At 62.4% G+C, this 16,658-nt stretch overlaps 1 protein-coding gene across 20 annotated transcripts in view; it reads right to left on the reverse strand.

The window, feature by feature from the left end:
• The window catches only part of BIN1 (bridging integrator 1), a 51,953-nt gene that overhangs the window by 4,784 nt on the left and 30,511 nt on the right, over positions 1–16,658 (reverse strand). For 3 of the 20 annotated variants that reach the window (XM_032479204.1, XM_032479209.1, XM_032479207.1), the window contains exons 3-10: positions 15,894–15,948; positions 15,585–15,679; positions 15,022–15,117; positions 13,882–13,989; positions 9,395–9,480; positions 9,201–9,276; positions 7,803–7,885; positions 4,960–5,107 (exon numbers count right to left, since the gene is read on the reverse strand). In XM_032479204.1, the coding sequence (XP_032335095.1) occupies positions 4,960–5,107; positions 7,803–7,885; positions 9,201–9,276; positions 9,395–9,480; positions 13,882–13,989; positions 15,022–15,117; positions 15,585–15,679; positions 15,894–15,948 (747 nt within the window). Of the gene's footprint in view, positions 1–64; positions 89–622; positions 731–3,477; positions 3,607–4,959; positions 5,108–6,480; positions 6,526–7,802; positions 7,886–9,200; positions 9,277–9,394; positions 9,481–13,039; positions 13,133–13,881; positions 13,990–15,021; positions 15,118–15,584; positions 15,680–15,893; positions 15,949–16,658 lie in introns of all 20 variants that reach the window. The other 17 variants (XM_032479190.1, XM_032479189.1, XM_032479193.1 and 14 more) reach the window with 11 other exon arrangements.

Below are 16,658 nucleotides of genomic sequence, written 5' to 3' on the forward strand. Positions count from 1 at the left end.
GGGTGGGCCCAGGACACACAGGGGGGCAGCTGTGAGGGGTGAGCACAGAGCAAACACAGCTTACCTCCCAGAGGTCCCACGGAATTGACTGAGCGCAGCAGAAGGGAGAAGGGCAGAGTTAGCACAGAGGTTAGAGACGGGGACAGGCAAGCAGCCCCAGGGAGCCCACCCCACACTGCCCCAGGTCCTAGAGCCCAGCAGGGACAGGGCAGAGCAGAGCTGGGCTCTGCGGTCTCCAGAGGTTCAAGTCCCGGACACCTTCCAGGGGGCTGAGACCCCAGGGCAGGCAGTGCACACACCCGGGGCTGCCACCAGGACGGGAAAGAATCCTGAGACAGACTGAAAGCTGCCAGGTGAGTGTTTGGCTGACCTCCTCCTGAGGGTCCTCTGGCTGACCTGTGTCTGCCCTCTCCCCTTCCCCGTGGGCAGGACCAGAGGAGGTGACAAGAGCTGTGGGCCCGGGCTCCGGGAGAGGGCAGAGAGTGAGAAGAGAACCTGGTGACACCAGGACCTCCAAAGGTGGTCCTCTAAAGGGGCCCACACGGCCGTTGGGCGGACATGAACCCTGGCCCCAGTGCCCAGAGGCGGGCGGGCCCGTGGGCAGTGGTGGGCTCAGACCAACCTGACCAGAGGGCGTGGGCGCCTTCACAGGGCTCGCCACAGGCGGGAGGGGGTCAAAGTCCAGGTCCAGCAGACTGGCCTGCTCCGAGAAAGGCCCCGGGGCCTCAAACTTGGCAGCAGCAGCAGAAGAGGAAGGCAGTTAGCAACAGGCCGGGAGCACTCCCGAGGGCGCGCACAGCGGGCCCACACCCCTAGACACACCCACTGAGCACAAGGGCCCGGCCCATGTCACACACCCTGGCACAAGCTCCACCCATACAAGGACACGCTTGGGGCCTGCCTCATATGTGGGTCCAGGCAGCTGCTCACTTGACCAATGCCAAGCCCCCAGCTCTCTCCTCCACCTGTGCCCACGAAGCGGCCCCTGACCTCAGCATCCGTCCAGCAGCAGCCCGGCCACGGCCTAGGCTGGACATGACCACACTCATTCTCCTGGTCCAGAGGGCCTCCAGACAGGCATAGGCCTCCCCGTGCTGCCCCAGATAGACAGGTCACCCTGTGGTGACACCTGCCCCCAGCCGGCTCAGGGCTGCGCCAGCACACAATCTTAAACGTGAGCTCCCCAACACCTACGCACCGTGTTCACGCAACGGGTCCTCCCCCAGCCACCCCCAAGGATCCCATTCAGCTAGGCAGAGTGCAGCCCAGGGAGGCGCAGGTGGCCGGCAGGCGCAGGGGGCCTGTCCACACTGTGAGAAGCCAGCCCTACAGGAAGCTGGGTCTTTCCCAGAGCCGCCCTAGAGGACAAGCCGCGTAGCACCAGCACCGGAGGACATGCTGCCTTCCTAGGAGGAGGGCTGGCTCAACCCATCTCCTATGAGGGGTTCCCCCGGGGCTCAGGCAGGGCTGTGCCCAGGTCTGAGAGAGCCCCTGAGGCCCTCCACCTATAAGGACCTGAGACCTGGGAGCGGGGGCAGGGACTCCCCAGAGGAGACTTCCCAGCTGAGCTGCGACTTGTCAGGGAGACCCAAGACCCGTGGTCCTGAGAACTCTCAGTGCCCACTGACCCCCAGCTCAGGGGCCCCGGCATCCTCACTGGGCCGAGGCACCGAGTTCAGGGAGCCCAGGCCAAGTGGACTCGCCCCCTGCCCAAGTTCACCCCCAGCGACTGACTCTCCTCTAGGTCTAGCCCTGTTCAGTGAGACAGGGAGGGGGGTCACTGCTGTCTCTAAGGACACCGTGGCACGTGGCCTCTGGGCGCCCTCCCCCCAGCTGCACACGGCACTTCTCTCTCCCATGTGGCCCAAACACCCGTCCCCTCTCAGAAGTCAGCCGAGCCCAGGCAGCCGCCCCCTCATGCTCCAAGGGGACAGGGTCACATCCCCCCTGCCCGCCTCCCAGCAGGCCAGCCTCCCACCATGCGGGACCAGAACCGTCCTCGGGGCGGGGACGCAGGCTACTCACCACAGCCCAGCAGAGTAGCCCTGACAGCACGTCAGCACGTCGTGGACGGATGAGCCCACCCAGCCCCGGGCAACAGCGCCCACGGCGTGCGCTCCCCAGCCCCACGGGGCAGAGACCAGACCCCAGGAGTGGACGCAGGGGCGCAGGGAGGCATGCAGGAGCCCGGGAAGGGCCACTTGACCCGGAGGCCTGGCTGCAGGTGAGGCCCGCAGGTTCCTCACCTGTCAAATAGGGGACCTACCCCCTCCCAGAGGGGACCAACAACCAAACAAGGCCAGGTGGGTCAGCCGCTGGCTCCAGACCCTGCGCAGCGTCTCCTAGCCCTGGTGTCACCCCGTGTCCCTCCTGCCCTGAGGCAGAGGCAGGTTCAGGGCCTGGAGCATCCCAGCCACCAGCTGCCCTGGAGGTCGTGGTTTCCCCACAGCGCCGGGAGCACCCCTAGCATCAACCCTCCTCCCCCAACTGCCCTGTATTGAAAGTTCCTAGTTCTAACCTGAAATCCCCTCATGGAGGCTTGAAGCCCGCTTGCCCCTAAGCCCATCTTAGCAGAGGGCACTGTCCTCTGACCCCAGCTGCCTCCCCCTCCACAGTCAGCCCTCCAGCCCTTCCCCTCCCCTCCAGGCCTCTGAGCTTGTGCCAAGGAGCCCATGGGAGGCAGAGCCCAGAGACCCCTAGGCAGTGCTGCAACTCGGGCCCACCACAGCCTGGGACGAGTTAGCCTGCACAAAAGGGGAGGCCTGGCATGGACAGGGCCCTGGCTGTGAGGCCTGGAAGCCAGGCTTGGAGTGGCCTGTGCACCACAGCCTCTGAGCTGATCCAACCACATGTAGCCCACGGCTCTGTTCCCACAGTGACCTGCCTGCTCCGCCTTCCCCTCAACCACCCATGAATGGGCATCAGACACCTCCGGCGGGCATGTACAGTAGCAGTCCTGCTCTGTGGCCCAGACACCGCCCCACCTCCAAGTGGCTGTCAGCAGCCCTGGGAGCAACCGTCTCAGTGCCTTGCTGGGCTTTCCCAGCTGTGTGTCTGTCACCTCCTATGCTCTCCGGACACACCGTACTCCCAGGAGGTCCTGAGCCTGGCTCTCACCCCTCCTTGCCCACAAGCTGCTGCCTCTGGCTAAAGCACTATGGCAAACGTCACCTGCTCCAAGAAGCCTTCCCTGATTGGCCCAGGTCGTTCGTGCTCCCCACCCCCTCTGGCCAAAGCACCAGTGGAATCGAGAGGCCATTGCTGTGCTGACTGTCTCTATTAGGACGGTTCACCGGGTCCCTGTGTCTGGTGCACATGCTCAGAAATGAGGGATGGATGGATGGATAGAGGGATGGATGGATGAGAGGAGGGAGGCTCAGGGCCAACCTCTGCAGGGGTGGGATGGAGGCGAGGCCATGCACACCCCGAGAACGCGACAGAGGGGCAGAGAGCTGGGCCGCGGTGGCCGCGGCTGACCTGGGAGGGGGTGGTCACGCTGATCTCAGGGACAAACGTGTCGTCAAACAGGCTGAGGATCTGCTCCTGCTTGACCTCCTTGGACGGGGTGTGTTTGGGAGGCGGAGGGACTGGTGGGCCTTTCCGGAGCTGTGGGTCAGCAGCGGGTGGGGGGCCGCAGGGGAGGCACAGCGGAGCACAGGGGTGGGGGAGACAGACAAACAGAGACAAAGCCACGGTTAGTCACGCCCCAGCCCCAGCCCCACTGGCAACTGAGGAAGAGGCACTGCTCCCCAAGACACAGACACCAAGACCACCCAGGAGGGGGTACGAGGCCGGAGGTCAGAAAACTGTGCAGAGAGAGGAGCGGGGAGGAAGACAAGGGAGTGAGAAGGAACAGGAGAGAACAGAACAGGACAGAGAGGGAACTGGAGGGCCTGCCCCGAAGGCCAAGGCCGCCACTTGCGTGGTCTGGGCTCCCACTGACCAGGGGGAGGCTGGAGAGAGAAACAGGAGCTGAGGAAGGGCCGGCGCCCAGCCTCCCGCCCCTCCCACCCGCTCTGCTCCTGCCCAGCCAGGCCCCCCAGCACACCTCCCTGAGGAGCCGCAGCCCAGCCTCTCCCATCACCACGGAGGCCTGCATGGAGGGCCGGGAAGACAGTCACACACCCACCTGGGGGACCTCGGGCAAGTCACACCCCACTCCATGCCTGGGTTTCCTCATTTGTCAAGTTGGGGTGATAACAGCCTCTGCCTCGCAGGGGGCAGTGAGGACAACGAATGAAATTACAGAGAACGCTGGCACCTTCAGGCTGAGAGCACGTCAGTGTAAGTGCCCGTCAAGTGCGGGCTCTCAGCACTGCTCTCCAAATCAGCTGGCAACGGGATGGGGCCGACAGCCAAGGGAGCTGCGGCCAGGGGCCAAACAGGCCAGGGAAAGCCTAGCTGGGCTCAGGCCGGGCTGCACGGTGGACCCCTGCCTCCTTTCTCCCATTCCAGCTCCCAGGGACACTGAGAAACCCCGTGGGGACAGGGGGTGGGGGCCAGGCTTCCCCCCATCCCCTCGCTGAGCCCTCCTTCCTGCCGTCCCTTTCAGGGTCCTACAAGGGCCCCTGCAAGAAAGAAGTCGAGAAAGAGAGAGAAGCAGCTGCCTCCAGAGTTCTGGCTGCTCTCAGGGTTGGGGGCCCAGAGCCTGCGTCTAGGGAGGAAAGGAAGACGAGAAAGTCAAGCAGCCCGGAGGCTGGGGAAGAGGAAAGATGGGGGCGCGGCAGCGGGGTGGGGGGTCGGGGAGGACACTCAAGGAGCAGAGAGAGTCACAGATGCCCCTGCAAGGGCCCCAGGGAGAGCCAGGCCCAGGCCCTGCCAGGCCCTCTCTGGGCCAAGGCTCTGGATCCAAAGCTGCCCAGGCCCGGGGCAGGGACAGAGGACTGGGAAGGGGGGCTGACGGCAGCACAGGAGGGAGGAAGGGTTCGGACGGGACAGGCCACCGAGACACGTGCCTACCTGAGACGGGGACTTGGGCAGGGCAGCCCCAGGCATGGCCATGCTGGCTGGCTCAGGCTCGTGGTTGACTCTGATCTCTGGGGTGGCGGCAGGGGAGCCATCGGGTGGCGGCGAGGGGCTCTTGTTCCCTTTCGCAGGGGCGTTGTCACTGTAGAGGCGAGACAGAGAGGGAGCCTGATGGAGGGGTTACCTGGGGACCCGTGTGTGGAAACGTGTGTGCACAGGAGGGTAAGCGTGTTTCCACATAGATGCTGGGAAACTAGGGGGCTCGAGTGTGTCCGCAGACATGCTGTGAAAACAGCACGTCCATGTGCACAGTGTGTCCCCACGTGTCCACGTGTGAAACCACATGTAGGTGTGCAGGAGACAGGGCGGAAGGAGGGGACGTGGCCCGAACACGTGGGGACACGCGCGTCTTCGCAGCAGGGCCTGCCCTGGAGGCAGTGACATCACGGGCGAGCCTGAGCTGAGGTCTGCGGTCCCTAGGGTGCCGAGCAGGTCCGGAAGCTGCCACCAGGGCCCCACCAGCCACCCACCAACCTCCATCAGGGGGCCCAGGCCCCACAGCACAAGAAAGCCAAACATCCTAGAGGCAAAGTGAGTGTCACCCCACACACCACACAGCAGCCCCTGCAAAACCCAGCCTGACCCCACGGGCCTCCCAGTTGGCCTCCCTGCCACCCGCACCCTCACCCAGCACACAGGTTCCCCAGCCACACCATGCCATCACTGTCTCCGAGCCCTTGCTCCCACTGGCTCCCCTGGAAAACCAGTCGAAGGGGAGGCCACGGGCAGAGCCAGCGGGTAACAAAAGAGCGGAGCCTTCAGAGCAGAGGGGTGGGGATAGGAGGGCCAGGTCCCCACCATGTCTCAAGGCCAACAAGGACACGTGGTGTGCACAGCCCGCCACTTGGGCGCCCAGGGGACAGGAAATAAACATCTGTGTTTGAACTTGCATAAAGAGTCTCTGCACCAGTGCTGACTGAGATCAGCTGTTCAAACTGACGTTTAAATTAAACAGAATGAAAAATTCAGCTCCTCGGTCACAGGGGCTACGACCACCGTGTTGGGCAGAGCAGGTCTAGCGACCGCCACCTGCAAGAAAAAGGTCTGGGTGACTGGCGGGACGCACATGTGAGTGAGGGACACCGCTGGTTCCTTCTCTTTACTGAAGGTGTTTTGTGGGAACGACTCTGCCACCCTCGAGAGCGCACACACATCCAGCACACACACGTGCACGTAGACTCCCCGCAAACCGCTGTGCCCGCAGCCCCTTCCCCGAGCCCCCAGCTCCCTCTGGCCGCACTCTGGCCCGTCTCACTCCCAGGCGGGCCGCAGCCCGAGAGGGACATGCCCAGGCTGTCTGCCCTGATTCCCACCGATGCCCCGCTGCCCCTCCACACACACTGGGCACAGGGCCCAGCGGGCGCTCCGCACACAGGAAGGCAGGTTAGGGGTTAGCGGCGCCCTCGGTGGGGCCAGGCGCATGCGGCCCCACCACGCGGCACTCACTGCCGGTACCTGTTCTTCTTTCTGCGCAGCCGGGAGAACAGTTTAGTTTTCTTTCTGTGGGGACGGACGGGACGAGGGGGCCTTCATCGGGGGAAAACTCTTGCCGGGTGGGGGGTTCCCTTCCCTCATCGGCAGCCCCTCTGCTCAGAGGATCGCTAAGGGGCAAAGCCCCCCTAACTCCAGGAGGCTGTAAAAGGGGCCAGGCCCTGTGCTCGGGGCCCTGTCCCATCCCAGGGCCCCCGCCAGCCTCTGCATCTTGCCAGGTGCCCTGAGGGGGCACGGACAGAATGAGCAGAAGACGGCGCAGCCCTGAAGCTGAGCCTGGGGACAGTGCTGGCCACCTGCCCTGCCTGGGGTCTAGCCACACAGATGTTCCAGGGGCCCAGGGTGCAGGAAGGAGTGGGGTGGGTGGCCCGGGGTGGGGCCTTGGGAGAGAAGGCGACCTGGCTGCCAAATGGGCCCCTCTGGTGTAAAGAAGGCTCACAAGCCCCACGTCCTTCCTCTCCACCCAGACCAGCCCTTTCCCGGAGCAGCCTGGTCCCAGCTGCCCTGCACGGCCGGCCTGGCCGCGCCCCCAACTCCTCGCCCAACCTAGACGCTCCACCGGGACCATCAGGCCAGGCAGGTGCAGCGAGGGAGGCTGTGACCTGGGGAGCACCTCTGGACATTGACTGCCCCCAGGGCACCCCGTGGCCCCTCTCACAGGCACACATGCTGTGTTTTCCGGGTGAAGAGGGGCAATAATGTTGATCGACTATTGACTGGCTTCTTCGTCCTAGGGAACACCCCAGTTACCCCAGAAGCAGACTCAATCACCCTCTTTGTAGACAAGAAAAGTGGGTGCACTGGTGCTCCCTAGCCTGTGCCACAACTGCGTGTACTGCACAGCCAGAGAGGAAGGGATCCCAGACCTGCTGTGGCTTCCCCCTCTCCCTCAAGCTTTCACTGCGGGAAGCCGGGCAGGAGGAGGGACGCCACGGGCCAGGGTCTTGGGCTTCCAGGAAGCCAGCGAGGGTAGAGGTGAGGTCACACCCCGGCTCCACGAGGCCCACTCACTTTCCAAATGCTGGATCTTTCAGACCCCAGCCCCCCTCCAAAGCTGCCAGGCACCCCGACTGCTGCTCCACAGATGGGAAGGCCAGGCCTGGGCAGGGGCATCTGCAGACAGCCCCTCAGGAGTTCTCCTTCCCCGAAGGGACACACTGGAGGAGGAGGGGTGCCCTGGCCTGTTCCTCTCAGCACAGGGTGCCCAAGCCTGAAAGGGGGGACCTCAGGGAAGAGCCTCGCCCCAGACCACACCTGCCCACAGCCCTCCCAGGGGCGGCACACACCTGGGCTGGGCCTTGATCGTGAAGGTGTTGCTCCCGTGCTGTTTCTCCAGGCTGAGCAGCACATCGCTGAGGCTCTGGTTGAGCTGCAGGAAGGACAGCCAGAAGGTGAGCAGGGATGGGGAGAGGGGCCACCAGACAGCCCCACTCTCCCTGATAACACCCCGCCTCTCTCCCTCCACAGGCCCCTCCCCAAGCTCTTCCAGCTCCATCAGTGGGAGCTGGGGACCAGCACACCAGCCCCAGAAAGACGGAGGAGAAAAAGGGAGGAGGACGTGGGCCACATTGCCAACAGTTACTACTTCGGGAACCATCTTTCTCTTCTTTCTACTTAAAGGGATTTCTTAAAAACGCCACTTAGCACTTGCCCAGTTTTTCATTTTTTTTCCATTGTTTTTGCACAATAACTGTTTATCCTCATCGTTAAAGCCATCTGCCAAGATGCTTTCAGGCCACATTACAACTGCCAGAGACTTCAGCGAAAGCACACCCCATGCACCGGGGGGTTCTTCACTGGCGGTAGTTCCCTTCAGTTTTAACCACCAGGAAGCCCACAGCTGAGTTTTTCTCCCACTTTACATAAACGATTTCTTCCCCAAACACTTCTCTCCGTTTTTTAAAAATTTTCATGTTATCTCAAATCTTGGCAGAGAAGAAGGAAACATAAGGGGAGGGAAGGCCTCCCAGGCAGGAACCCAGACGCGGGCTGGTGGGTGGTCACTCAGCAGAGACGCAGGCTGGCCTTCGGCCGCCTGCCCGGGGCCTGGAACCCACCACGATCGCTTCATTCTTCTGGGCCCGATGGTCAGACCCCCCACGGCCCAGGGAGGGAGCCCGCTGCCTACGCTGTTTCTCTAACGCAGCTTTGCAATTTAACTGCCAGCCAGATCAAGATGAAAATAACACAGCACAGGAATTTAAGCTATCGGACCCCTTCTTACACCAGATTCTGTAGATAAAGCAGACCGGATTCAATCTCTTAAAAAACATGAGGAAAATTTTTTAAACTGAGAAAATTCTAGTAATTTATTATCTGCCTATGAATCGCGAAAGTGCCGCCATTTACTGACACTGAGCTCCCCGGGCCAAGGCAGACTGAGAACCAACGCGTTCACAGTTGGAGAGGGGCTGGCTCTGTGCCAGCGGGAGAACAGAGCTGGGAGCAGGGAGGGGATCCAGCTCACAGCCTCCCCAGCAGCTCCCACTGGCCCTGACACTCTATTCTTTTAGGGCAGGGGCTGGGCAGCTCCTCCCCAGGGCCCAAGAGGGACACTGTGGTCACCAGTGTGTATCCGACCCCAGCAGGGGACGGGAAACTGGGCCCATGCCTCTGCCCCTGGCCCTTGGCAGGCGGACCACTTCCCCGAGGCTCTGAGGCCCACAGGGGTCACTAGGCCCTACCTTACTCATCTCCTTGTGGAAGTTCTCCTCCAGGCCCGCGATGCTCTGAAACGTGTTGACGTAAAAACCTACACGGCTGCAGGAGGGAGGGGAGGACCAAGTGAACTGGCAGGTCAGGGCGGGCAGCCCAGGAGGGCCCAGAGCAGAGCGGACGGATGGGAGGCCGGGCACAGCCCGCAACCTCCGCCCCTCACCTGTTCCACAGGGACGGCAGCTCCTCCTGCAGATCCACATTCATCTCCTCAAACACCTTCTGGGCTTTGATGAGCTCCTCCTCGGCCTAAGGGGCGAGACTGCTCACTCTCTCTGCTGGGCCTCTGTCCCGCCAGCCCTGGCGACGCCCAGGCTCACCCCCAAGACCTGCTCCCCCAATGCACGGGGAACCAGAGCTCCAGGCAAGATGGAGGCTGAACTAGACGTGGACACCCAGGCCGACCTCCGCACGCAGCCCCCGGCCCCTGCAGCCAGGACCCATGGGGGCCGCTCCAGGAAGGGGCATGCAGGGCAGTCGAGGCAAAGGGAGAACCTCCCATCCGGTCTGGGTGGGCCAGGAAGGAGGTGCAGGATGTTGAGGGCACACAAAAAAATGCCAGAGTCAAGGGAACCGGGGGCTGGGGCACCAGGAGGGGGTAGACACCCCAGGCCCAGCCAGGTGGGGCCCCTGCCCACCCACACAGAACCCCTCCCAGGCTACGTGTCAGCCTGCACCCAGCTCTCTAGAGTATTCCTCTTCCTGTCCTCAAGGCCGGGCCCCACTCAGCCTCAACCACCAGCCAGGCTTCACCTCCCTGGGAGAGTACTTCCCATCCCCTCCCCTCTCTCTCCTGTGACCTGTCCCCTCCAGACTGAGGCCAGGGGCGCAGCTCAGGTACATTAGGGGAAAGACAGGGAAGCAGGCAGGGGAGGAGGGAGCTGGGCTACTGGGCTGGGCGCCCCGCCCACTCCCAAGACCTCATACCTTCCCCAGGGCAGGCCCTGCACCCTCCAGGCCTGCTCACATCCACGGGGTTGGGGGGCACTGAGGCCCCACCACAGAGTCCAAGAAACTTGGGAGTTTGGGGGAGAGATCAGGGGAGAGCAGGGATGAGTCACAGACCCCGGCCCCAGAAAGGGCTCTGCAAGCTCATTCTGGAGGGCGCTGCTGGAAACAGTGACTCAGGGTCTGAGTCAGGCCCAGGAATGTGGCAGGCCCCGCCCAGGCCTCCCGTCCCCAGGCCAACTGGCCAGCACGCCAAGTAGCCACAGGGCACACGGCTCCCCCAAGCCCACCCAGCGGTCCCACCCGGCTCCAGGCACCGTGGCAGCCCAAGTCCCCTGCTTCCTGCCCCTGCTGTGCCCGTGCTGAGCTGCACTGACTTGGGCTGGGCCTGGAGGAGAGAAGCCACCAGGGCTCCAGACTACAGTGACCTTCAGGTTGCTGGAACTTGCTGGAGTGAGCATGTGAGCCCTGCCTGACCTTTTAAAATCTCATTTAAAAATTAAAGGGAGACTAGGAAATAAAAGAGCCATCTACAAGCGTGTGTGCCCTGAGGCCCTCCTGGAATGGATCAGATCTGGTGTGCCCTCCCGGCCGTGGGCCAGGCCATCCTTGCCTTCCTCCTCTGAGACCCAGAGCCTGATGGAGGGCTACAGACAATGGTTTATAGACCCCACAGGAAATGACTGCCACACGGACAGCTGTGAGCATCTCAAATTGCCATTCGTGCTTCCCACCCAAGACCCTTGTCCTCCAGAGCTGCCGTGACAGCGCCACTCCTGTGCCCGCAGACACCACCTCTCCATGGGGATCCAGCCACCACCCCATGATGCTGGTCCACAAGGATGACGCTGCAGCTCACAGCTGTGGGCCCCACCCGTTCCCACACACCAGCAACACTGCGAAGCATGGGGAGGTCCCGTGCTAGAGTTTCTGAAGTCAAGACCTATGTCTTTTATCCCCTTTGAGTCACATTTCTCATATCTTTGTTCTTCAGAAGCCCTTGGAGGGGGTAGAAAAGAGCTGTCCATGGTTGGGGAGGCCTTGCAGCCCCAGTGGCCCTGCCACAGGCTGACGGACATGGAGATCAGCACTGAAATCGGCCTGCCCGCCACACAGAGTGCCACCAGGGTCCTGCAGGTGGGTTTTAGAAGACAGCAGCTCAGAACTAGCTCGGGGGACACCTGAAGCTGGTCAGCTCAGGGGAGCAGCCTCGGGAGGTTGTACTGTCTCCCCAGAGTCAAGTCAGCCAGCAGGGCAGCCCCAAGGCCCCAAGTGCCCGAGCTCACAGCCAGTCAGCTGCCTGACAGCTCCCCAGCCTCCAGCCAGGCGTGAGGCAGGGCGGGTCAGAAGGAGAGGCTCAAATAAAAATTGGATCCAAATGGGAATGTCAGTTTGGCCGAAAGGCGAAACATCTGCAGTCCAACACCCAGAGATGAGATCCCGTGCCTTGGCCTCCCCTGCGGGTCCCCCAGGGCAGGGTGGGGGGCCCTCCCAGCACGGTCCTCAACAACACCCATCCCCAGGAGCCCCAAGGCAGTCACAGGCCCCACCCCAGGCCCCACAGTCTCCTGGAGGCTCCCCCCACTGGACAGAAATGTTCACCTGGCCTCCTGCCAAACCTGTTCCAGGGAAAATAATGCAGAAACCCTGGCTCTGGGCCAAGGGCTCCATTCCCCCTCTAGACACAAGTTCTGAACTCAACCAGCAGGACAGGCCAATTCCAGCCCCTTGGCCCCCCTCCACCTCCTATGGCAGAGGAGGACGTGAGTCTGTCGAAGACCACACCCTCAGGGGGTCTCCCCAGACCCTGGACGGGTGAGGCTGTCAACTGCTCAGTGCCTCCAAAGTCAGCCCACAACTCTGGCCTAAAAGTATTCAGGCAGCAGGTCAGGTAAGAAATTGGACCACAAGCCCACTACTGAGCCCAGAGCTCTCCACACCCCAGGCACTCAATACATGTGGCTGGAGGATGAAATCAGAAGGTGGCCCAGAAAAAAGAAGGCAGCTGCCCAGAGAGAAACTCAACCTCCTGGATGGGGCCTCTGCCGCCTGCTCCCACCCTGGGACCGTGAAGGGATGCTGGACTCATGCCAGTTTCACTGGAGAGAAAAGCACGAGGGCTCCTCTCCCAGGGCACCACGATGTGCCCTGTGCCCACCCAGGACCCGGCCCATTCCGAGGGCAGGGGGCTGAGAAGAGTGAAGTCTTGCCAGGATAGTAATATCACTCAGGAGTTTTGAACAAAGAGCCTCCTCCAGGAAGCCCACCGTGATGTGGACTGTTTGCCCTCCATGAAACTCCCAAAGAGCCAGTCCTCCAGGCCCCAGGTCTCAGCACCCTAGCCAGACTGAGGAGCCTTCCCAGTGTCCCCTCCAGGGGCAGGAGGTGCTGCCTCTCTGGGCAGGTCTGTGCCCTCAGTGAATTCAGGATAACCTCACAGTTCCTGTGCGGCTTGAAGGACAACACATGTCAGGACAGGAAGCCCTAAAGACAACACACCCCTCCCCGCAGGAGCCCTCATGGAGGTCAGAGGCTCCGAGACTTTCCTGGGTTCCTAGAGGCTAGGATGTCAGAGTCTCAGGACTACCGGAGAGCCGGGCACCACGCAACAGAGCTGGGCCCAGCCCAGGCCAACCAGAGCCCCCAGCCTCCATCCACCTCCTCCACTGGCCCTCAGATCTCCTCAGAGGTGGGAGTTTCCCAGCAGAGACACTTGAAAACAGCCCTGCCTCCCAAGCCGGGAAAGAGGCCGAGCCCTCCCCCACCTCCCCAGGCAACTGGGCAGACAGGTGCCCAGCACCAAGGACAGGACAACAGACCAGAAGGCGCCAGCACGTGCAAGGTTAGAAGCCAGTGTCACCTGATTTCGGAGCAGGTTAGTTTGAGCTACGAGGTGAGCCTGCAGTTTGCCTTGACACCACTGGGGGGCGGCTTTCTCAAGCAGCGAGACAGGCTGGGGGTGGGGAGGGAGTCAAGGCCAAGGAGAGTAGAGAAACGGAAGGGAGGTGGGGAGAGAGAAACAGAGACACAGATATTAAACACCACGTCCAAGCGTCCCCAATGCAGGGACAGACAGCTGGCCACCCCTCCAGAGGGCCAGCCCCCCACCACCCACAGCACAGGTAAAGACCCCCTGAGGCTGAGAGAGTTAAGGGGAGCCCCAAGCAGAGCAGGGTGGAGAAGGGTAAACTCCAACTGCAAAGCAAAATGTGAGACTGGTTAGCAGGGACAGAGGGGCTCGCAAGCAGGGTCCTGCCTTCGGTGGGTTAGCGGCTCAGACCCTCCCCACATCACGTCAGGGGAGTGTCCGCCCCCCACACCTGCTTGTTCAGTTGAGCCGGGGTCACATGGGATCAGATCCCAGGATGGAATTCCACTCCACGCTCGCCAGGCCAGGAGGGGCGGGGCCAGGGTAACCCAAGCCGGGCCTGTTCTCGCTCTGGGAAGTGGCCTCAGAGCAGGCGCGGGGGCCAGGGGACAGGGTGGCACCATAGGGTGGGCCCACGAGGGCCGCTCACTCACTGGCCCTGGGCCCAGCGCCGTCACGAGACCAGGGACTAGGGACCAGGGACCAGTTGGCAGCTGTGAACCCAGCTGTAAAGGGGGTGAGGATTCCTGCCCACCAGGGGCACTGCTCTGGGCCCCTGCTGTGACTCCCTGAAGACCCTCCCCACCACCAAAACCCCACTTTCCCAGCCCTACCTTGGCAATCTTGGCCTCATCCTTCTTTTTGGCGGTCTGTAGGGACTCATAATGGTGCCGGGCACTGTCGTAGTCCACTAGCTTCCGCCCGCGCTTGGCAATGCGTGACTGGGGGACAGAAGGAAGAAGAGGGGGCTGAGCAGGACCCGGCACCCCTGCCGCGATGCTGACCCAGGCGGGGCCCAGGGAAACTGGGTCGTGAGCCCTGGACCTACATAAGCCCAGAGGGCTCAGGGCAGCGGACCCCAGGCTCGGCAAATCCATCTAACATGTGCTTGAGACATTGTTGTTTGAACATTTCTGGGGGCAAGGAGCCCCCCTCTTCAAGGCCGTCCACACCTCCTGCGGTCCTTCCCAAGACAGAGGACCTTGTAATAGTGACCCCACTTTTGTCAGTTGCCACTGGCCAGGACTGTGGGGCAGGCCTCCTCCCTGGCCTCCTGGGCCTCAGGCCTCCCTCCCCCTGGGCCACCACCAACCTCCCTTCCACACTTCCCACAGGCACCTCTGGGAGCCTGAGGCATGTGCACAGGGGGCTGAGGGGGCCAGCATGGAACGTGACCCCCTGCGGATTGGGTCCAGCACGAACTATAGTCACCCCTGAGCTCCAGACAGCTCCTCTTCCCCATCGGGAGCCCCAGGGTCCCACTCTCCTCGGTGAGATCCTGGCACACTGACAACTGCTAACCCACTGGGCCCAGCAAGCTTCCTGCCCCGGCTGCTTTCTGAACACGTGTGAGCACACAGACACGCCCAGGTAAGCGGCCACGTGCACAGCTACATAAACACTCCCCTCCCAGCACACACAGCCCCGCACGGGCACCTTCAGGCATTCACGCCCAGGACTTCCAGCCCCTAATATGTCACTCCATAGTGACACGGCCACCCACGGCCAAGCACCATGAGTTCTCTTATGGGGCCCAAAGCTTCCAGCCCAGAAAGGCCCAGGTCTGGGGGCTCAGAGAGAGCCGCCCTGGAGGGGTGAAGTGCCAGGCGAGTGCGGGCCAGCATCCAGGGCAGTAACCTCAGGGCTTGAGCCAGCCCTGGGCTTCCCCCTGCCCACCAGCCCCTCTTTCCCTCTCCAGCTCCCCGACACAGGCTGCAGGGCCAGAGCAGGATGGACCAATGGAGGCCTCTCACCTTGATGTCAGGAAACTGACCCAGGTACGTGTCCATGGTCAGCAGAGCCTGGTCCACCAACTTCTGGTGGTAATCCATCCAGAGCAGGTCGTTGTTCTGAAGGAGGCAAGAGCACGGGAGGGTCCCACCAGGGGAACTGGGCCACACCCCTCCCAGCCCTCCCCTCCCGGGGACCTGGGGGTCAGCCCTGGCCCCATCACTTCACAGAGTGGTGGCTTCTCAGAACCTCAGTTTTCTCATCTGTGAAATGGGGGTAACCACGCCTGCCTTTTCACAAGGTGACATGAGGATCAGACAGGCCCAGGGCTGATGGGGCCAGGGGAAGGCTTTCTGAGGCCAGAGACACAACACAGAGGGGAGGGGTGGCCTCAGGACATCATCAGAAGAGCCATCTCAGTGTGAGAGCCATCAGAGGAGAAAATGACCCTCGGAGAAGGGAGAGGACTTGCCCAAGAGCACACAGGACTGAGGACCAGAAGGACTGCAGAGGGTGGGCCAGCTAGGCTGGCCAGCTGAAGCTGGGGGTCCCTCGGAGAAGGGCTGAACCCCGGCCCTGCACTCACCTCCGCGATCTTGTTCGCCTCATCCCTGCCAGGCCAGTCAGGCTCGTATACCTCCTGCAGACACTCGTTCAGTTTCTTGGAGGCTTCGTGCATGGCTGTGGGGCAGGAGGGCCACGCTGCAGCCAGGGCCACGGGGGCCCCTGGTCAGGGGATAGCCTTGCCCCCATCCCCAAAGGCCCAGGAGGTCGGTGAGTCTCCACTGACGGCCCGAGCCCCTACCACAGACACTGCTGCCCCTCCCCAGCTCTGCACCGTCAGCTCCAGAGGGAAAGGCCCCTCTCTGAGACCCAGGCCACGTCTGTCCCTTACCTTTGACTGAAGCCAGGTAGGTCCGGAGATCCTTCTGCAGCCGGGTGCCCTCAGTCTGCAAAGAGAAAGACAGACCATGGTGAGGGCCTGGGGCACAGCCAAAGCTGCCCTCTTCTTCCCACAGGCCCCCGTCCATCGATAGTGGATGGCTGTCCTCACCAAGGCATCAGGGGGAGCCTACAGAAGACCCGACGGGCCGGTGCCCCCAGGCTGGAGCACAGCAGCTATCACCTGTCTGGCCATCGACACATGCTGAGTGCCCGTTATGATCTGGGCATCTCGGGACCCCTCTGCCCAAAGGGACACTCATCCCAAGTTTGTCAGCACCTGCTCTTCCAGGCACTATTCTCAGCCCCGGAGGGGAGGCAGGAAGACATCCCTCCACCCTGTCCAAAATGCGGGGGCACGGCCACCCTGCACAGGCTCACCCCAGCACCCTCTCCCGTCCCCCTCACACAGTCCCCACCACCACCCCTACAGTGTCCTTAGAGCTCCGTGCATCAATTGTGCATGGGGGCCAGCACCAAGGCTGAGGTTCCGAGACTTGCCAGGGTTCCGAGACTTGGCAGGGTGATGCAGGCACCCAGAGAGCCAGCAACACCTCCAAGGCCTGGGCGCTCAGGCCCCAGTGTGTTGAATGGGTCATGAGCTGCCTGTGTATCCAGACAGATGCCTCCATGGGACTGTAGAGACACCACACAGGGAGGACTTCAGAGCATCGAGTCAAAAAAGGAAACCCTCTCCAAAACTCCTTCAGACCCCACA

The sequence above is a fragment of the Camelus ferus genome, chromosome 5 (genome assembly GCF_009834535.1).
Source record: "Camelus ferus isolate YT-003-E chromosome 5, BCGSAC_Cfer_1.0, whole genome shotgun sequence".
NCBI lineage: Eukaryota > Metazoa > Chordata > Mammalia > Artiodactyla > Camelidae > Camelus > Camelus ferus.